This window comes from Peromyscus californicus, unplaced genomic scaffold (genome assembly GCF_007827085.1).
Source record: "Peromyscus californicus insignis strain IS unplaced genomic scaffold, ASM782708v3 Scaffold_16__1_contigs__length_79575227, whole genome shotgun sequence".
NCBI lineage: Eukaryota > Metazoa > Chordata > Mammalia > Rodentia > Cricetidae > Peromyscus > Peromyscus californicus.
In genome coordinates, this window is record NW_026294458.1 from 29,558,099 (window position 1) to 29,580,633 (window position 22,535).

General features: G+C 44.7%; 1 protein-coding gene across 1 annotated transcript; it reads right to left on the minus strand.

Annotated features, from left to right (window-relative positions):
• Positions 1-9,134: 9,134 nt before the first annotated feature.
• Tagln3 (transgelin 3) lies at positions 9,135-21,831 on the minus strand. Its single transcript, XM_052740808.1, has 4 exons — positions 21,371-21,831; positions 20,144-20,318; positions 10,711-10,813; positions 9,135-9,446 (listed from the first exon to the last, which is right to left on the minus strand). The coding sequence occupies exons 1-4, from the start codon at positions 21,548-21,550 to the stop codon at positions 9,305-9,307; spliced, it is 600 nt and encodes a 199-aa protein (XP_052596768.1). The 5' UTR covers positions 21,551-21,831; the 3' UTR covers positions 9,135-9,304.
• Positions 21,832-22,535: the final 704 nt, after the last annotated feature.

Below are 22,535 nucleotides of genomic sequence, written 5' to 3' on the forward strand. Positions count from 1 at the left end.
TATTATTGTGGCACACATTTGCAATCCTAGCACCAGAAGCACCAGAAAGATCTCTGGTGCTTGCTGGCCACCAAGCTAGCCTAACTGAGCTCCCAGCCAATGAGATACCTTGTATCAAATGAGGTGGACAGTATTCCTGAGAATGACTTTAAGGTTAGCGCTTGACCTCCACAAACATGGACACACACACAGAGAGAGAGAGAGAGAGAGAGAGAGAGAGAGAGAGAGAGAGAGAGAGAGAGAGAGGGAGGGAGGGAGGGAGGGAGGGAGAGAGGAGAGAATAGAATGGGACCTCCATCAGATCATAAGTGCTCTTCCCCCATGATGGCATTAATATCTATATGAAAGAGACTTCAAACAGCTCTCCAGTCCCCTCCATCTCTTCCACTATGTAAGGACAAAGGTTTGATCCCCTTCTGGGGGACACAGCAGTAAGGCTCCATCTTTGAAGCTAAGAACAACGTATGAAAACTTCTAGTACCTTGATTTGGGAGGCCCAACCTCTACACCTGTAAGAAATACGTTTCCATCATTACAGCCTACCTAGGCTAAGGCATTTTGTGAGAACAGCTCAATCAGACCTATTGTATCTTTCAAGTGAAAGTCCCACAGCCTATGTCTTCTTAGTTTGTTCTGAAACAGGATCTCTTCACAGACCATTTGTCATTTTTGAATCTGTGTGGTCCAAGACCATTCCATTACAAGACTGATGTAATGCTCTCTCAAAGAAGTATTGATCCAAGAATATGGAGCAGAATGGATCTTTAACTTTATCCTACAGAAGGCCATTCAATATGTGTTTCATTAAAATAAAGGTCAGTAGGACAATATTTGCTCTAGACAAATGTGCACTCTGTGAGATTTATCTCTGCCCTTCAAACTGGCTTTACCTTCATAGCTCAAGGCTATAAAAGTTGTCATATTTATCTTGCGAATATATTACACGCTGGTGGCCACATCAGAGCATTGGATTGTGCTGGGACATGATAAATCAATTAACCACATTTCACTTGGACTCTTTCGCCTGAAGCATTCAAGTGGAATTCTGGAAACAATAATTTCTCTTCTGGTGCCATGCTTTGTAGTAATTCTCACCAATCAGCTTTTTTGTTTTTACCAGCCCTGTCTTCTTCACGGGGTCCTGATAAGCATGAATTGCTCATGGATTTAATGTACTATGAGGCAGACATAAAAAACACTGGGATTTGCGACAGGGCAGTGAGCCTTTGTCAACTCCTTTGCAGTTGCTGTGGACCTTGGATTCCACTAATGCCCTAACATGATGAAATATTCACTAACTTCTAAAGAATGATAGTTCTAATGAGAGTTAGAGAAATTGGTAGAGGTAGACTTTGTGGGAGACCCTTGAAGTGTGGATGGTAATTTGGTAATATTAGTCAAAAATGGACAAACACAGGTTTCCACAAGGATATTTCTTATGGTTTGATTTTTCAAGAGTGAAATCCAACAATTTGGGGATTAAGTAAGATATGACATATCCATTCAATGGATTTTCTTTTCTGTTTGTATGTTGTTTTATTTAAATGTACTTTTGGAGAAAAGGTCTTACTATTAGCCCAGGCTGGCTTTAAGCTCATGGCATCCTCCTTCTGGGCAGCTATGGGATTACAGATGTGTACTACCATGCCCAGCCTATCCAGTGGGCTTTCAGTAATACATTGTTCAGTAGTTTCCATGTAGAAGTACTCTTCATGAGGAAAGAATCAACTTCCTCATTTGATCTTGCTGGGACATAGCACAAGTCACACACATTCTAAGAACATGTCTGTGGTCATTGTTCTTAAGAAGGCTTCATGCTGGGCAGGTTGCAGCTGAAGGACACATACTACCAAGAGATTAAGAGGATAGAGAGAGTCAAGAGATGGTGCACATGTCAGCTCAAGGCTATTAAAGTTTGGGAATTTATTTTGAGAATGCATTATAGGCTCAGAGCCAAACAGAGCTTTGATTTTGCTGCGTTATAAACCAGTTAACCATATTTCACATAAGCTCTCTTACTTGAAATATTCAAGTGGGATTATGGAAACCACAATCTAAACACATGCAAGCTAGCATAGGTAAATTGCATGTGCAGGTTTTCCCAGAAGTAGAATTAGTCTTCCATCAACCACAAATAACTATACTGTTTTACAAAGTTCTAAGGCAATGAGCACAAAGTGGCTTCTAGAAGCAGGTGTGCTTTTTAAGGACAATTAGTTCAGATTCTCGTCTGTTGCATGCTATATGAGAGGTCATTCTGAGCTGATCATATGCCGAAGAAAAGATAAATGTTAAAAATATCCACTTCTTTTTCTTTTGTTTGTTGCACATGCTAGCACGGCCCTGTGTTGTTGTGAAAATTCCTATTTCTACAATTAACAGCCTGTTGGCATCACACAGACAAAAGCTGAGCACTCACTCACCACTCTTCTAACGTGTGGTTTTAGTGGCCACAGGAGAGGTATTACTGAGGACACTTGAGGTTTGCATAATGACTCTATAGAATTTACTTTACTATAATCACTACCACTTACAATTAGAAAGGATGCATAGCATGCCAAATAAGTCTACAATTTAAGAGGGGAGAAAGACTGCTCTTTTAAAACACGGCCTCAAATCTGGATCTGGTAGTACAAGACTGTATTACAGCTATTCAGAAGCCTAAGGGAAGAGGCCCCCAAGCTCAAGGACTGACGGGGCTTGGAGAAAGTCAAGGATATTCTAGGCAACTGAGTGTGACCCTGTCTCAAAATAAAAAGTAAAAAGAGGGCTTGGGATATAGGTCACAGTAGAGTACTTGCTTAGTGTGCTCGAGGCCTCAGCACTAAAAAAACAAAAGGCTTATCAGGCATAGTGCCTGTCATAGTCAGTGTTCTATTGCTGTGAAGAGTCACCATTATTAAGGCAACTCTTTATAGAAGAAAATATTGAAATGGGACTGGCTTACTGTTTCAGGGGTTTAGTCCATTATCATCATGGTGGGAAGCATGGCAGCACACACACAGAAATGGTGCTGGGAAAGTAGCTGGAAGCTACATCCTGATCCCCTGGCCAAGAGATTCTGGGCTTGGCATGGGCTTTTGAAACCTCAAAGCCCATCCCCAGTGATACACTTCCTCCAACAAGACCACACTGTAGCATGAATCCTAATTGGTCTTATTAATGAAAACTCGGAGTTAGATATTAGGGTGAAAGCTGAAAGATCAGAAAAGCAGAGCAGCCAGCCACTAACTCTTACCTGCACAAAATCCTCAGCTAAAAAGACCTGAGCTCCTGTCTCTTCCCACCTTGTATTCCTTTCTCTGTCCAGCCATATTACTTCCTGTCTCAACTTCTCTAATTCTGGGATTAAAGGCGTGTGTGCCTCCCAAATACTGGGAACAAAGGCATGAGATCCCAAGAGCTGGAATTAAAGGTGTGTGCCACCACTGCCTGGCTCTGTTTCTCTTTTAAACTGGCTCAATCTTGTGTAGCCCAGGGTGGCCTTGAACTCACAGATATCTGTCTGCCTCTATGGCTAACTAGTGGCTGGCTTTGCCCTCTGAACTTCAGGCAAGCTTTATTTGTTAGATCATACATGAAATATCACCTCACAACACCTCCTAATCCTTCAAATACTGACACTCCCTGGTGGCCAAGCATTCAAATCTATGGGCCTATGGGGGCCATTCTTATTTAAACCACCACAATGCCATAGACCTATAATGCCAGCACTTGGCAGGTGGGTGGAGGCAGAAAGATCAAGAGTTCAAGTTTGGCCTAGGCTACATGAGAACTTGTCTCAAAAAAGCAAAATCAATCAATCAATCAATCAATCAATCCATCAATCAATCAAAGGATTTAAATACACTTTGAAATCCAGTTAAACAGGTGTTCTTTCAAACTGAAATGAATAAATAGTCTTCCAAGAGCTGGAGTCTGTCATTTGAAGAGCCTCCTAATGCTTGGGAACAGAGAATCTTGGGTGAGGGGTGGTAGTGACCATTGCTTCACTCATTGTTTGCACAATATGAAGGCTCTCTGAAAGAGGACCCAGCATCTGCAGCATTTCAGAAGTTGACCTTGGCCCATTTAATAGGAAAATCAGCCTCCAAAATATCCAGAGAAAATAGACATAAAACACACACTAATGATGTGATCATTTCTGAAAAAAAAAAATATACAGCCATGCTTTAAACCTTCATTTTACGGTTTACAGTAACCATGACAACCAAAGGACCTGAAGTCTGTAGAACTATTCCAGTCTCAAGGACTGAATGAACAGTTTTACCAGTTTGAGGTCATGGCAACTAAATGTATGAACAATAACCCTGAATAGATTATGCCACCAAAGCTTTCTGTGGATGGTAACTAAAGTGATGGAATGTAGTGGGCAAGTAGAAAGAAAAACCTTATGAAAAGCGAGCTCAGTATTTTCATTGGCATGAGACAGCTTCAGTGCCACTTGCTGGTAGTTGGGGTGACTTGAAAGAGGAGAACCCTTGTCTAGTTTGTCAGGCTGGTGCTAGATTTTTTTTTCCATTCATCTTTCTGCCTGACTTACCAACACAACAAGAAATAGGCCATGCCTTCCCACTACAGTCTCGTGCAGCCCACAGATGACACCAGCTATAAGCAAGTATTTCTGTATCTAGAATCTAAAGGAACTTTGACCATGGCCCCTGGGCTGAGGAGTGATGTATAAAGCTGAGAGGCATAGTGTGACCTGTGTAAGTCTCTGGTGGATCTACATACACCACAACGAAAAGTCTCGCACATTGAACATCCCATGCTGCGCTCCAACCGGGCTTCTGGAACAAAGGCTGGTAGCGTTCGGACTTTAAAAATCACTTAATGTAGGCTGGAGATGTAGTGTGATTGGGAGAGTGTTTGCCTAGCATAGAGAAAGTCCCAGATTAGATTCTCAGCATAATACAAATACAGGTGGTAACTCACAGCTATAATCCCAACACCGTAGAGATGGAGGCAGGAGGAAGGGAGATCAGAAATTCCAGGTCAACCTCCTCCACATCGTGAATTCAAGGCCAGGCTGGGCTACATAAACCCTGTCTCATAAAGCCAAAACCGTAAATAAATAGTTACTTAAAAGCAAGTAGCTTTTCTACTTTGCTTCAAGATTCTGGCTTTTAATCCTCCCTTTAGGAAATCTAAGATGAAATGAGACCTAAGCACAGGTGTCACAGGTATTTCACAAATTAACTCCTTGCTCAAGTCCACTTTTCCAATTCTATTACACCTACTTGGTCCAGGCGGATTAGGAAGGTCTATCGTAGAACCATGCCATGACGATCAGCTTTGAACACATCTTAAAAATAAATTGTTTGATGCCAGGCAGTGGTGGTGCACGCCTTTAATCCCACCATACAGGAGGCAGATGCAGGCAGATCTCTGACTTTGAGGTCAGCCTGGTCTACAGAGTGAGTTCCAGAACAGCCAGGGCTACACAGAGAAACGCTCAAAAAAACAATATGTATATATATTGTTGGGATTGGTTAGCTACTATGTAATTTTGTCTTTGTCTCTTTTCCATGTATTCACTCATTTGCTGATACTAATACAGATTAATATATTTACTTTATAGTTTAATTTCTAATCTAACCTAACATGGTTATTATTTTGTAGCCCAAATAGTATCAGTTTGGGGGAATGGATCCTCTTTCTCTGTCTCTCTTCTTCCAAACAAGAAGATTCTCTTGGAACATGTACCTTTCTCTGTATTTCTCCTTCTATGTCACACATGCCACATTAATATTTCTAGAATCTTAGTGTTTTTGCCACCTTTCTCTGCTTATTTGTCAGGACTTTTATATTTAAACAAGAATGGGTTTTTCAGATTTATGCATTCACCCACACTTCCCACATCAAAAGGCATATTCCTGGTAATATATTTTTCTTAATGCAATAATTAACTATGTTCTCAAGGTGGGTCTTTATTAACATGTGCTTCATTCTTGAGCTTACAAATTAGTGAGCAGGCCAGGGATTGCTCTGTGGGTAAAAGCGTTTGCCACAAAAGCCCGACAGCTTGAGTGCCACCTTCGAAACCCATGGTGGAAGGAGAGAACCCATTTCTGAAAGCTGTTCTCCGAACTCCACACAAATGCCTTGGCATGCACATACTTCTTTATCTCATAATACTAAACAATATAATTTTTAAGGTGGTATTCTCGATTTAAAATATCCAGATCAGTGGTTCTCAATCTCTAGGTTGGAACCCTTCTGGGGGTCAAACAACCCTTTCACAGGGGTCATATATCAGATATTTACACTACAATTCATAACAGTAGCAAAACTACAGTCATGAAGTAGCAATGAAAATAATTTTATGGGTGGGAGTCACCACGACATGAGTTACTGTATTAAAGGGTTGTAGTATTAGGAAGGTTGAGAACCACTGGTCTAGACAGAAAATTCTTTGTTGAAACTATTACATTATGTATGCAAGGTTATGTTGAGAACTCTAAAGATGAACATGACTGTCTTTTCTTACATGTGATGGCTTTTACTCTTTAAAAGCTTTAGGCTAGAGAGATAGTTCAGTTGGCCAAACATTTTCTATGCACGCATGAGGACTTGAGTTTGATTTCCAGGGGCTGGATTTAAAAAGGTGGATGTGGTGGTGCACATATAATTCCCGTCCTGGGGAGGCCGAGACATGCAGATCCCTGGTGCTTGCTGGCCAAGCAGCCCAGCCTACTTGATGAGTTCAAGGCTGGTGAGAAATCCTCTGACAATCCTTCTTGCTCCGCACATGTGTGCACCCATAACATACACACACATAGAAACAGACACACCGACAATCAGACAGACACACAGACACATACACACACAGAGAGAGACAAAAAGACACAGATACACATACAAACACACAGACACATACATACACAAACACACATACACATACACACACAGACACACAGACACACACACACAAACACACAGACACACTCACAAGCTTTAAGAGTTTTCTACTTACTTTCAGTGGTAAAATATTTTATTACAATGATACCCATTAAGGGTCCTTAATCATGTTTTTTTTCCCCAGCATTTACAGGTTTTTTAAAACAGTTCTTGTCTTGTAAAAAAAAAAAAAAAAAGCGCTTTGGTAAAGCCATAATATTATTTATTCAAAAATTTCCCTCTAGCATGCCCGTGGTATGCAGACATTCATGTAGGGAAAACACCTGTACACGAAATAAATGAATTAGTTACATTTCCTTCCTCAATTGACTTTTCTCTTTTCTGAGATTCTAAGTCCATGACTATTGTCTGCTGTTTTTAATATTTATTTTGTCCTTACCATCTATCTGACAATTTTCATGAGGTGCATTTGCTTGGTATTCTAATTTACTAATTCGTTCTTGGCTTCCAGACTCACAAGCCGCATTTTATTCATTTTATCTTTAGTATTGTTCTATAATGGAGAATGGAGGGTTTTTTCTTCATAATTGATTACCATTTTATGTTTCCAGGGTTTCCGCTTGTCACTGTTGGTGTATTTATTTAGCTTACTCTAAACGATTCTCTCTCAGCACGAAGTAATGCATCCATCCCTCGGGGGTCTCTACTTGCTTCAAGGAGTTGTTCCCTGAGGTCATATATTACCTTGACTGTGAGTGCAAATTAGGAAGAGCAGAAAATTGTCTCTCCACAGATACCAGGCTTTCTTCCAACTGTTCCCCCCCCCCCCCCCATGGAGGGTGTTTCCCAGGCCTCCTATACCCACACCCACACTGGGACCTAACTAACTTTCTCTCAGGAATCGCCCCCCCAGGTTTATATCACTTTAGCAGAGCCTTCAATTTCCCTCCTTTCTCATCTGGCAACTCCAAGGCAGGGTTTGAGGAAGGATTTGCCACATTCAGATGGCACCATGGACAATTCAACAGTAGCTATGAAAGGACCACAGAGGCTCCCTGGGTAGTTGAGAAGGAGCTCATAGAAACCTCTGGGAGAGCCTAGAACTGCAAAGGTCTCAGTCTGAAGACCTTTCACCTGAGTATTTAGAGTGGTATAGATAGTCTCATTTCTTTCTTACCTTTTCTTATTAGTTAGTGGTTCATTATATCAGTAAAGATGCCTCATTTCTCTTACCAACTACATTTCTTTTTGCTTTTTTTTTTTTGAGACAGTGTTTCTCTGGGTAGCTTTGGCTGTCCTGGAACCTGCTCTGTAGACCAGGCTGGCCTCAAACTCACAGAGATCCGCCTGCCTCTGCCTCCCAAGTGCTAGGATTAAAGGCATGTGCCACCACCGCCTGGCTACTGACTACAGTTTAAAAAATAGGATGAATTGATAGTCTCCAGACTTATTTTCCCTGTTAATTTTTTCTTCCATGAAAAAAAAATACTGAAAATTCATTCATGATAGGCAGATATCAATCTTGAGGAATCTTCAAGAGTTTTAGGGGTTTGGGTCCTATAAACGGTGTGTAGAGAGCGATACTACATATTGGATCATTCCTGGCCACTGGGTGGGGGGAAACTGTATAAATGTCAGCTTAGATCTGAGATCCATCCTGTATAAAGAAAATTCATGCAATAGAAGCGGAAAAAAACCCTCTCACCTTAAAAAATAAAATAAAACTGTTGTTTGAGAAAACCATCCATCCATCCATCCATCCATCCATCCATCCATCCATCATATCCTGGGTACCCATACAAGAACTCCTGATGCTTTGTCTTATTTACAAAGTCTAACATTATAAGCACAAAGTAGGCACTTAAAGAAACATGGGTAAGTCAAAGACAGTGCTTGTGAACTCTTAACTTTAAGATCTCTAGTGGGAAAAAACTATTTCTAATTTTTCTATTGAAATTACCAAGATAAACACGGCGATATTGCAAAAGCTTCCTCACAGTTAGTCCATTTTCTGTAGTCTACACTAATTTCATCTTGTCCACTACCTCTTGAGTGAAACAGGAAGGAACCATGCCAGTCGGCAAAGTCCCCGACCAAGAATGAAGTGACGCTCTGGAACCCAGACTAAGTTGTTTATTAGGTACGTTCTGTGAGTCGAGGAGAGAAATTTTTGGCAAATAAATAAATAAATACTCAAACAACCGGAGGTCTCGGGGCGCAGGAGGTCAGAAAGAGGGAGCGGAGTCTTTGCATAGTTCTAAATGAACAAGAGGTGGCAGCAATAGGCAGCGTGGATTCTCAGCGGAAAGGCAGCACTTGCAGAAACAGGGGACAGAAGGCTTTGAGGAAGAGGAGAAGGTGAGAAGGTGACTACCTATTTCTTTGTCACAGACTGTGGCGTGGAACATTCGTCCTCTCTACCAGGGGGACAAGATGTGGCCTCTTACATGATCTGCCTGGGCATCCCGTACCCCGTCATGCCCGCCTGGGAGGCACCCTTGTTGCTGCCCATCTGCAGGCCTATGACGTTCTGTCCCTGGCGAAGCTGCTCCTCTGAAAATCCTCTCCGGTTCTGCTGGGCTTTCCTGGATGGGAAGAGTGAGATGGACTTATGTCATGTGATAGTTCCAAATCCTTCTCAAGATATGGTTACACAGCTTCTAGGTGAGGCAGTCAAACACACCAGCAGACTCTTCCTCTACTATGAGCTATGACCCACCTTGAGCTATGGCCTACCCTGAGCTGTGGTCTACTGAGTTGTGACCCACTATGAGTCGTGATTATCCTGAGCTGTGGTCTACTGAGTTGTGGTTCACCATGAGCTATGGCTTATCCTGACCTGTGGCTGACAAGTACATACAAGTTTCCTATCCATTAGGAATCAAGATGATTCTTAGAATTTCTAGCAAAAAAAAAAGAAAGGAGAACCCATAGCTGCCCTTCTGGAAAACTCAATCTCAGCTTCTCTTTTTCCCTTCATCTTCCTCTTTAGGCCACCCCTGTCTTTACCTTCTCACCCTCTCAGGTACCTCCACTCACAAAACTAACTTCTTTTACAAAACATGTCATGAGTCCCATTCCACCCTTCCCACATAGGACCAAAGATTAATCTCTGTTTCACTGCCCAATCAATCTGGGAGTCTTCAAGGAGCAATTTATATTTCCTGAGCAGAGGCTGCCATATTTTGGTAAAGGGCTAGATTGGAAATAAATTTAGATTTGCAGCCATACAGGCCATGGTGGATCATCAATAATTCTGAAACTAAGACCAGGATTTCAATATGTTTCTAGGAGGAATTTAGGTCAAGGTCATCTAAAGGACATAGGCTAGTTCCTTTTATACTTCTCCAGGAGGAAAAAAAGGATTAAGAAAATGAATAAAATGAATTACCAGGTAGCAGCTACAAGCATCTCTTTCATCTGCCAGCAAACTCCTCCGTTTGCACAGCTCTGTCTCTACTCTCACTGCCAAAAAGATCACTTAAGGAAAAGGTCCTGAAAGGCCCTTTCAGTAGACTGAAATAATCACATAATTTATCACCCAGATCAGGACACTTTCGAGAGTCAAAGAGGGAGCTATTAGTCAGCCTGCTGGGTAACAGTTACAAACTGCGATGGTACTTGGCAAAGGGACATATTTAATCTTTATTAGGTGCATCAAAGAGAATAAAAAAGACAAAAGGAGGGAAGGAACAAGGGAGAGGGGCGCGCGAGGAGCTAACAAGAACACCCAAGCACCTCGGCCCTGGCTGGATGCTGGCTAGAATGGCGGCATCGGTCTTCCTTGCCCAGTGGGCCCTGTTGTGGGGCCAGAAGTGTTTGCTTCTTTGGAGGCAGGAAGGGACTTACCTGTGGAACCAGGAGGGCTCTCCTCGGTAGCAGCCGTCATCCTTGGTGACTGCCACGCTGCCTAGAGCCATCAGGGTCCTCTGCACAGCTGCCATGTCCTTCCCTGGAACCAACCCAACGAGGAGATGAAAGCCAAGTGTGTCAGGGCCGGGGATGTTGGGAGGAGATGATGTCTACACCCGGGAAGAGCTCTAGAGGAGGCTATGGATGACTACGATCTAGGGAGAAGTACTAAATAACACTTCTCAGAGTGGCTCCGACATAAACCCCACGCCAATCCTGTCGACTCTTGTATTTCCACAAGAAGGCTCTTTCTAATTCATTCAAGTGCATGTATAATAAACACTGCAAACATTTGCAGCTCACATACAGATCCACCCCTGGCCTTGGGCCTGGCCTTCGTGGCTTCAGTAAGCTATGCGATCTGATCAGGAGGTCCTGGGTGACGGCCTGCAGGAGAGCACTTTCATCAAGAGTGGACAGAGAAGGGAAAACTGCAGATAAGTTGCTTGCTTACAGTAATTCTGCTCCAGACCCCAGGGGGGCTCCTCTCTTTTACTTTATCTGGGTTAGCAGGGTCTAAAATCATCCACGTTCATCAAATTGAGTATGCACTCGGTGCTCTGGTCCACGGGCAAATGGAGAAAGAAATCAACACAAAGAGCACTCAAGACACAAGCGACAGCCCTCTATTATGCGATGCATGAAAGGAACTAATGGAGACAATAAATCACTGGCCCATGTGTGAGAGAGAACAGAGCCGGGGAGGGGGGCAAGGGGTAGTCTCACATAAGGAGTGGGGACGTGGTCACAGGATTGCCCATAGAGAAGCCAGCTGAGGCTTCAAGTCAGCCAGCTCCTTCCATCCTCTCTCCTTCCTCCTTTTAGATGACTGGCAAGTCTCAAACTAGAGAAGGTGCTCCCTGTGTAGGTGGGCTGCAACTTGGAAACACAACAAAGGTCTGCACAAAGCAGGAATAAAGGCTGTAGATGCGAAAAGGCACGGAGTTAAAAGAGAGAGAGAGAGAAGGCTCGTGGGGGCCTGAGGAAGGGAAGAGCAAATATATCAAAGGCTCTTATCTGACCCAGTGAGCCATCTGTGATCTCCTTGGTCTGCTTCCTGCCGCTCAGCCACCGGGGAATACAGAGTTGCAGGGGAAAGGCAGACGGACTGAGAGAAGGGAGCGGGAACTGTAATGAAGTCAACAATTATGGCCTTTAGCAAGTCCTGCTCAGGATGTTCCTGTGTTTCAAGGAGAGAGGCAAGAGTCTCCTTCCCTTGCATGGTTTCCTCCGTCCATACCTCTGACACTCACTACAGGGTAATTGTCTGGAGTCTGAGGCCTGTGAGGATGGCTGATAGATAGGTACAGGGAGGAAATTCTGTCAGTGGAGACTCTCTTAGACTCAACTACTGGGGTGGTGGTAAATGGAGTAATAGTTGGAAGGGGAAGGCTACAAAAAATACTAAGAATTTGGAGAGAAGAAACGCTGAGATGGCTATTAGGAAAACTTTTCTCTCTCATAGACGAAATGCCTTTCTGTAATTGTCACTGTGTAATAGGCTGCTTTAAAAGATACGCCTGTAGTCATAACGTTCTGGAAAGAGATGTGGCTGGGTGTACTCATACACAGCAAAGCTATTAAGGAGAGCCTAAAACAAATTGAGTAAGTACAGGAAGTATTAGCTAGAGTCTGCCAATCAGCTCAGCTCTTACACAGAGCGGCAGGAACATAGAGTTGGAAGCACTCCGTCTGACATGTACAGGATCTGGGACAATGTGGAAGGGCACTCAGCAAGTCAGCCATCGACATTAGATGAGCAATAGGTGGAACACAAACTTTGTTCCAGCTCGGTGTGGGCTTCCTTCCCAAGTAGCTGGCTAATGTGCACATATATAAACTCAGAAAGGACTGAGCCGCAGGCAAGGGTTAGAGATCCAGGAACCTAGAAACATAAAACCAACACCACCCACCCTCTTCTCAGTACAGGGGTCAAGGAAGTGAGCGTATGCCTGAGCTAGACACATCTAAGGAAAGGAGGCATTATTTCATAAGAACAAACTAGATTTTTTTTTTTAAAAAAAAAGCATGCAAAGCAAGAGATTTAATGTAAATTACGGGTTAGCTGTTTTATCACGTGAGATCTTAGCATTATAAAGTGGATATTACTCCTCCCCATCTGTAGACAGCAAAACTAATTCAAGGGGATTTGCTAAAACCCTCGGAGTCACCCAACAAGTAAACCCGAGTCCAGCTCTAGCTCCTGTTGAACTGAATTTAAACTCCACAGTAGGTACACTCCACTTCACTGCTATCCCCTCTGCTCCTCCCTTTTGTGAAATGAGTGGGGAACCATGTTCCTTGGCTGGAACCAGTGATCAGAGATAACCAAAGGGATCAGGCCATCGGTAACACAGGGAATCCAAATCTGGGCTTTGATCCTGCGTACCATAGGATTAAGGACACCAACCCCAAAATGGTCATAAGCTACTGGATATTTTTGTCTGGAATAATTTTGCTATGAAAAAAAATGGAGTCTATATGCTGACTTGTTAGTTACCAAGATTCTAAATAATTCAATGACTAGAAATCTTCTCTCTTAGTCAGTGCACAGCTAGTCCATTTTATTGTGTTATGTTTTCTAGCAGAGACTTTTGTGACAAATGCCAAAATTCTTGGACTGATGACATGGGAAAGAGAGTTCTTGTCCAACCTGGCCTCTTTCCAGATTAGAAACAGAGATCTAGTGAGTAGTGTGAGATGGGAGGGGCAGGTGGCAGAAACTGGGGCCCCTCATAGAACCCGATTTCTGTCCACAGGGGGTCAAATATGTAAATGTGTCAAGAAACAGCAAGGTCAAGGAAGATCTGTACAGAGTGCTGGGTATAAAACAACAAAAGCTAAACTGCTGTTCCAAAGCCACGTGTAATATCTGCCTTCTTAGGAAGCTTACAGAAGGATGCAAGTGCAAAAAATCGCCATGTCCAGCTTGCTTCAGAGTGCATTCCCATGCTTTGTTATTTATTTAAGGAAGTGGGCACAGGGGGGATGTCTCTCCAAGTGTAGTGTATGAATTTTGAATACTAAAGCTTTTTTTTTTCATGAGAAGTTGACTTGGAAAGTCCCAAGAATCTACATTACAATAAGCTCAGTAAATAATACACAGGTGACTCAAACCATCAGTCCGAGAAACACAGGCTTTAATCTGGTGACTGCAGCACTAGCCTGACTATCAGAATAGCCTGAGCACCTTAAATATGCAGATTCTGGAGCAATCTCCCAAGACAATCTTTACGTGGTCAGATGGACATGTAAGCCTCACTCTAAATTTTTGGTTTTATTTTTTTTTAACATCATAGTATCTGACAAGTACTAAGAATTACATAAAATTTGTTAAGCAATAATGCCTCCCTTCAGAGACATCTTCCACAAAGTCAAAGGAGTACAACTGATCATTAGAAGTACTTTGATCCAAGCTGGAAGTTTGCCTGCTGAGAATCACTTCGATTCCTGAAAGCCATCCTGGACACCTTGGCAAATGCTTACGACTCTTCCAGTCAGCTTGATTACTTCCACTCAATACCATTCTCCCAAGAAAATAAAGACATAGAGTACTAAAAGATAGACTATCCAGATTTGTTAATTTTCCACATGCAAGCACAGCGTGAAGGAGACAGTCCTAGTAATGACGTAAGACTCTGCCACTGGCCATGAGAAGCAAAGTGACCCAGGAAGACAGAAAGCTTGCACCAATAGGCTGTCTGGGTTCTTCTGTTTCTTTATCATGAGAAGTTAATATCAGACTTGAGGTTTTAAAGCCTCCCAAGTGTCACCGTTCCCACTGTGTTCTGTATTATCACAAAATAATAGCACCTCAAAATAGCCATAAACCCCAAACTACTAATCTATAAGCCTTGGGGAATGAAGCCTGGAGTTCTGCCTTGTAATGGCCCAACTCAGTGCTTATAAAGTTTGAGTGTTAGATAAAGATACTCTAATGAATTTATTCGCTTAAATTTACATTCAAGATATCTTACACATGGAATTTATTCTCTTAAATTTACATTCAAGAAATCCTATGCATGTCTTACATGGGTCTACAACAGGTCCTGTGTGTATATACATATATAGATACTAGCTTAGTGTTTTTATGGGACTCCTGATTATGAGAGCAATTGGGTCTCTGACTCTTACGCCTGCTCTTGGGATTCTTTTCCTCCTGTTGGGTTGCCATGTCCAACTAAGATATGAAAGTTTTTGCTTCATCTTACTATGTTTGGTTATCTCTTAGATGCCTGTTCGTCTCTAATGAGAGACAGAAAGGGGGTGGACCCAGAGAGGAGGGAAAGTGGGGAAGAACTGGGAAGAGTGGAGGGAGGGGAAACTATAATCAGGATATATTGTTTGAGAAAAGAATCTATTTTCAATAAAAAAAAAAGAAGAAGAAGAAGAAAACAAATGAGAAGAAAAGGGGTGAATAAAGGCAACGTGGAAGTCACTTGAGTTGGAAAAGTGAGGTTTGGCACTATTTTCTATTTCTGTCTTTAACACTAAATGTCGGTCTTGTCTGAAACAAACTAAATTTGTTTCAGAACTGCTATTTACTAGTCTCTACCAGTCTATCCTTCTGGTAACTCTTAGAAACTGATTTTTCATATGTACATCACAGAGAAAACAAGCTGTGAATGAAAAATCATTTCCCGTCTCCCTGAGAAAATACTGCTATAGTCCAGGGAGAAATGTCAGAAGGTGGGCTGGGTTTTCTCTCTGGATTTTATGGATTTTTGTTGCTTCTATTCTGGCCAGCGGGAAGAGACACTGTAAGGTAGTTGTTCTCAAAGTGGGACTCCCCGGAGAGCAGAGGCAGACCATTGCCAGCAGCCCTTTCCAGTCAATGCAGCCGAGGATGCTGCACTGGAAAAGGAAAGGTGGAGGAGTGGGCGTTTGTGGTATCTCAGGTCACTGTGGGGACCTTGCAGTATCCCCCAAACCATCTCAGGCTAGGTGAAACGTGTCTTCAACTTCTGCTGTTGGGGAAAAGCACACGTAGTGACACCTCCTGAGACAGTACACGTGAACCTTCCAGGCTCTACACTTCCGTGTAAACAACACCTCCCCGACTCCCATCATCAGGAGAAAAAACAGCCAACACAAAACCATGCGTCCATTATCCTCCATCGGTGCTGCTGAGAAGAATGATCAAGTTGATTGCTCTTTGGGTATTGTCTGCTCTGACATTTTAGAATTCTTAACATTCGACACTAAGTGGTTATACAAATAGGCCCCAAAGGTCACTGCTGATGAGCTTACAGTAGCAGAAGAAAAGTCAACACGTATTAGGCAAATAGGAATCATATAGCATGCTAGAGACTTAACGTGCTTGTTCCATACGATACCTCTAGGCGTTGGGGGTGCTAGACCAATACACAGAAGAGAGCCAAGCCTCTTGGCAGCTGAACACTGTAAACAGTCACACAGCTAGGATGCACTGGAAGAAGGACTTCAGCATATCTACTCTAAAACCCACGCTACCTTCGTTCTACCAAGGTCTCCTGGGTCTGAACTTGACAATGCGATACATCATAGGGAAAGATGACAGATTCAATGACTACTAAGTGAAAAAGTCAATAAAGGAACCTGCACGAACGGTCATCCAGGCGATCCTATCAGCTTGTAAGTGCGGTTATTAATCATCTTTTATAAATCCATCTTTTAAAGAGGAATCTATGACTCTCGAGTCCCTGCCCTTCCTATTAGTCCCAGAAAGGGCAGGCCAGTGACAATACTTAGACTACAACTTATCAGGCACCCTCTGAGCATTTCTAACACATCACTTCCTTTGTTCTCTAGATCAACCCCTGTGAAATAGGTTTTATTAGCCCCATTTGGCACAGGAGAAATTCGGGGCTTAGACGTTTGAACTGATCAGCGATAGCACACAGGTGTGGTCCAGGCTGTCTAGCTTCTGAACCCCACCCCACCTCACAGGACAGTCCCATTGAGGTTTTTCTGACCAGACCGCAGACCAGCATACTTGCTTTCTCTTGTGTGTTTTTCTCTCATACACATAGAGACTCGGTGTAGTGTTGCTTTCTTTCTCTGTCTCCCCTTTAGTATTCATAGGAAAGATGCTGCAGACTGGCCGCACTGTCCTCTCCTCTGAGTCATAGCTGAAACAGCTCCACCCCACCCCTGCCCTTCACAGACATCTGTGTCAAATCTAAAAGGAACCTGGCAGACCATTTACCTTTTCTCCTTATGGAGGAAAGCTTCCCCAGTACCCTTCTATTCTTTGCCTTTCCCCATCACCAACAATGATGATCACTCTGGCTCTTTCCCCAGGGATGGCTTTGGTAAGTTTGTCTGTAATATCTCCATGATCAAGTTGTCACCTGGGTTTCTTTTTGAAGACGCTTGTGTCCTTATTGGCCCCAGGTCTCTTCCCAACAATGTACCGAAAGGGGGTTCAAGAATGATGGGTGCTTCTGGTGCCCCACCTACATGAGTAAGTAAAGCTTAAAGAAGAAGGTATTTGGCAAACCTGGGCTCCTGCAGCTTTCCTGGTCTGTAACACAGAAGCAGCTTGGAAAGGCACTGGACAACTGTGAGCAAGCAGAGCCATACTTAGGGAACAGGTGCCAAGCAAAGGAAATAGGGTACTGAGAGCAGCCAAGCATAAAGCACCTGCAGAGGAGGAAGAGAAGTGTCTAGGAAAGGCGGGGGAGTGGACCCACAGCAGCCACAGCCACCACAACTGTGATGCAGGGACTCATGAATTAACAGGAGTTACTGAAATGTCAGGGCAGGATTGCCACCTCGGTCAGGGAGTAGAATTGTAAGTGTGATGAGCTTTGCAAATGGCTAGTCTGATGTCTGATATCTATGAGATAGAGTGTGTACATCCTCACACAGACATGTCACATAATCACACGCCAACCCTGCTCTTTGATTATGGTTTAGTCATCACCCCAATCGTGCATTACAAGCAGCTTCTGCAGAAAGGCCCAGAGCCTCACATGCTCAGTCCACGGTCTGTGTCACCAATGCCGTCCCACCCACTTCTCTGTTCAAAGCAACCTGCTTTCTACTCCTACGCTCCTCAGTATGAGAAACAGTTCTGGCCTGAGCTTCAGACAGGAATCCTGGGAAATATCAAGTCTCTTGTCCGTGACATCATCTTCAATCTCAGCCTTCCTTGGGGCTTCCAGCAAGTCATTTGGAAACTCCTAAGTATCTGTTTGCTTGCTGTTAGCTCTCTTGCATATCCCTACCTTTTGTGAAGTTCAGCTAGCCTTTCTGCGAGCTGTCAATCACAGTACCTTTAGAAAGATTCTCCTTCTTTCATTTAAAGTCCTGTCCTTCTGCATGGGGGCAGGAATGGGTCGGGGTATGGAGAATGATAACTTTCATCGTCTGTCTTGCTCTCTTTATCTAGAAGCACTATCATATTCTAGAGCTACATCTCAGGTTGCCCCAGTAACACTTACGCCTCCTAGCTTTCTTCTTTCTCCAGGAGTGTCTAACACACAGGCTATGGCAGGTGCGTAGAGCACCACATATTCTGCTCACCCAGAATTACTGCTCCATCTCTCCCCTTTTGTTTTGAGTATCCCCTCCCAAGTATAAAGCTCCTCTCCATGGTGTTTGGACAAAGGGAGAAAGGAAGTAAAGCTAGTTCTTAATAATGTAGATGGGAAGGCTCCCTTTAGACCCTACCCCCCAAGTACCTCCAGTGCCCTTCCTCTTACACACTTCCTGCACTTGGGTGCTCACCAGGGTTTCTCTCATTTGCTCTAACACTCTATCTTTTGGTTTCACACAGTTTTGACTCATCCTCCTCCATGCTTCTCTGCCTCCCTGGCATCCACAGCTCATCACTGTAGTGTCTCAGCGGCACACTCATGGTAGAGATGAAGGAAGCTAAGCCCCCTGGCTAAAGAGCGGTGTGGCCTGTTGAGTAAGGTCTTGTGTTTTGGCATCAGAGCCCGGGGTGGAATCTCGGGTCTGTGAACTATGAACCCTCTGATGGACACACATAACCAGGGGCAGGCAGGTGTTGTTATCTGTGCAATGGGGAGGTGGAAAACATTTCCTTCATAGTTCCGTGAGAAGAACTGTGTGTCAGTGTCCAGAAAAGCTCTTATCTGTGTGCTTCTGGTGAGGAAGGAAGAATATCATTGAGAAGAAACTGTATTGATAGTGGAGAATCACCGTAATTTTGACCTGGGTAGGGGTCAGGCCAGTGTCCTCAGTGAGGCCAGCCATGGAGAACGGGAGGCAGATGTCCATGAGGTCTGGTGGCCTAGCCAGCACTTCAGATATCTGAAGCGATAGAAAATCTAAGTTCAGTCCCCTGGCCTCTTCAGGGTTGAACTACTCACCCATGGAAGAAGCATGAAATGGGAGCCCTGTGTGAGTGGAGGCTTGAGGTCATTGTGAGGATGGAGGAGATGATTTTTTTTTTCTTTATGATTTTCTGGGTAGAATGTCCTCTGCTGGGAATCTATTTTAACCTTTAGAATACCCATGACTCTTGATCAAAGTAGCATTATTCTACTCTCACCGTCAGCAGGCCATTCGGGTCACCACCCAGGAGTTCTGTTGGTCGCATTGTGATGACAACCAGTGACAATGAGTGTGTCAATCAGTCTGGGCAGTTAGGCAGTCTCTCTGTGCCACAGGCAGGCCAAGTTGTGGCTGTGTGGGCTAACATGTACATTTTCACTCAAAGGGACAGGAAGTCATATGGCTATTGGTCCCTCAGATTCTCCGGCCATACCGTCATTCCACATCATTTTCTCCAATAGTGGCGGATTGCTAAATACGCCCATAGCTACGATTCGATCTAGATAGCTTTGTGAGACTTTTCTCACCAAGTCAATTCACAAATGTGAATGAAAAAAAAAATATCATCTGGTCGTCTCCCTGAGCAGAATACCCACCTAGAAGATGCAGTCACTGTTCTCTGGGTAATGGTTTAACAGAAAGATGGAGCGCTAGCTCTTACTCAGATTCAATGGCAGAGGTGCACAGATGGCTTTGTCTGTAAGCCCCACTGCTGGTGAGTCAGAAGAGCACTCACTCACTCCTGCCTCCCCTCTCTTCCACTAAATGTGATGGTTATGAAAGGCTAACAAGAGGAAAAGACATCCTTGCAACCAGCCCACTTCTCCTCTGTGGACACTTCTAGTTTCCTGAGGTCCTTGCCATATCCTCGGCACGTGTAGGACGGGACCCCTATCCATAAAGCGTCACAAACAGGAAGGACAACACTGTCCATGGGGTGACAGCTGAGAGTGCACTTCCCCTCCCCCAAGCAGCACAGGGAAGCCCTATGTAAGAGGCTTTTACAAATAGATGGTAGAGAGAAGAGGAGGTATGGGACCGGGAGTCCAGGGGAAACAGACCCAAAGACAGAAGGGCTGTTTACCTTCCCATAGATCCACTGTCTGAAAAATGTCAGTGGTCCTGACACCATAGACCTCGGCCGCTTTCAGGAACTGGGAGATTTGCTCCATCTGCTTAAAAGCCATCTTTGACTCTGAGATCTTGGGGATAGGTTCTTGTCCTGGTGGATATAAACTGTTTATCAGCTTGCACAGGACCTGAAGGGAGCGTGGGGACAGAGAATCAGTGTTTCCCTTTGCAGTAAATGTCACAAGTCAGAAGTGAATGGTGCATCTACACACACACACACACACACACACACACACACACACACACACACACACACGCTCCCACATTAAACACAGAAGAAGACCCCAGGGAACCCATTCGCAGGCTGCAGCTGACCACAATCCTGCAGCTGCCGGAAAACTCAATTCCCTCCTTGGGAATGATGTTGGGTGATGAGGACATGATCTCAGATTCTTAATGGAGGATGCATTGGAGGTTCGTGGGGAAATGGGTGGATTCTGACCTGCTCTCTGGGATCTACTGTCTTCACTAACTCATTCTATATGAGTTTATGATGTGTAAAAGAACGGAGCTGGGTCTTCTCACAGACTCCGAGAAGCCAAGCCTTGGTCTACCCAACACATGGGTGGGAGAGCAGTTATGTAACAGTAAATCACAACATGCCAGAAAAGATGGGCTTGCTCGACTCTGCTGAGCTGTCCTCCTGAAATCCAAACACACAGCATCTGGGCAGAACTGCACTTATCAAATAAGGATTCCCTTTCCAATCACGGGAACTCATCCGCTTCAGAGACCCTGAGCATCTCCAAGGGGCTCAGCATCCCTGGAGGATGACAAGTTGGCTATCCTGACTCCTTTCCTTTGTTCCACCATGTAACCAGCTGGTTCCCCTGGGGGTAAGAAAAGCCCCAGAAAGGCTGATGTTCCAAGAAGGCAGAGGAGATCACACGGCAGCACTTAGCTCTATTCTCAATGGAAATATCAGAAGGGCTTCGGTGTTGCTTACAGCTCAGCAGGAAGCTTGATGCTCAGATGGGTGGAGAATCCTTTAAACTAGCTAGGGAATTGTGCAGGGAGCCCTCATCTTACAGCCCTAGAGAAATAAAGACATTCCCATTCCTCCCGGTGAGATCCAGTCCTTGGCAACAGAAGATCTCCTGGGGCCTCCCATAGAAAGAAAGGGCCCCAGGGGGGCTTCCCTGCCCACCACCCCAGCAACCAATATCCCTGCCCAGCTTACCGTCCCGTCCATCAACCATTTCTGAAAATGGGCCCTGCCCGGGGGCGGGTGCTCTATATCTTCAGCACACTGCAGGATGATCCAGTCCACCAGCTTGTTCTCCAGGTCCGCGTCATATTTCTGCTCGATCTTCTCCTGCACCTCTCGGCTTAAGCCATAGCTCGGGCCCCTGTTAGCCATCTCTGGAAGAGAAGAGAGGACACGCGCGGCATCCACACAATAGCAGCCACAGCAGCCCCCGGGCTTCCTGAGAACCCGGCTGGGATGTGGCAGGGAGGCCGAGCCCAGCAGCAGGAAAGCGGGCAGAAAGCCGGGCGTGGTTTAAATCAAGGAGCCAATGAAGCCAATGGGGTTTCACCTACAAATGGGAAAGAACAGCGCAGACACGCGCCATAGACTCTAGAATAAAGCCCCAGTCGGCCCGGGGCGGGGGTGGGGACTGGAACCCCCCTCTCAGTCCTGCCTGTCAAGCAGACGGGATGATGTACGCGGACTCACTCGCGAGCCTGAACCCCCAGGCAGTCGGCGTGGGGGTGGGGGGTGGGCGAAGGTTGCTTGCTCCCGGTCTCAGCAGCACTTGGCGTGAGAGTCCCAGAGCAGGTAATTAACAGGCGGGAGAAAGGATGTCTCGACAATCGGCTGTTGATGGTGCGTGGAGCCTGGAAGCAAGGCGCTCTGATTTGATTTTTCTCACGGCTGAGGCGGGTCAAACCAGGGCTGTTGCTAAGAGCCCTCCAAAGCCAGCCCTCTCCGTGTCAGGCAAGCCCGCATGCCTCCCGCTGGGAGCCTCTTTCTTCTGCAGCGTAATCCTTTCTCCTCCTCTGGGGAACCCAGCATTGTGTCCAAAGGCCCCACACAGCTGCCCGAGGGGACCTGGGTCTCGGGGAGGGTCCATTCTGTTAAGTGCCCATCTGCCAGGACTAAGCCACTTTAACCTTGCACTGAAGTGACAGTTGTTACCGGACAGGATGGGGTGGGGGTGGGGGACACTGGAGGCTGCAACCATTTACTTCTTAAGCTGTCAAGCCAGTTTCATCCAGAAACTTCCAACCCGTGGAAAACCTCCGTGGCTTGGTTTGGCTCTACTCATGGAATAAACCTTTTAAGTGTTACTTTAAACTGAAATATATAGGACAAATTTTGTAATTAAATACAGGTCAGTCAG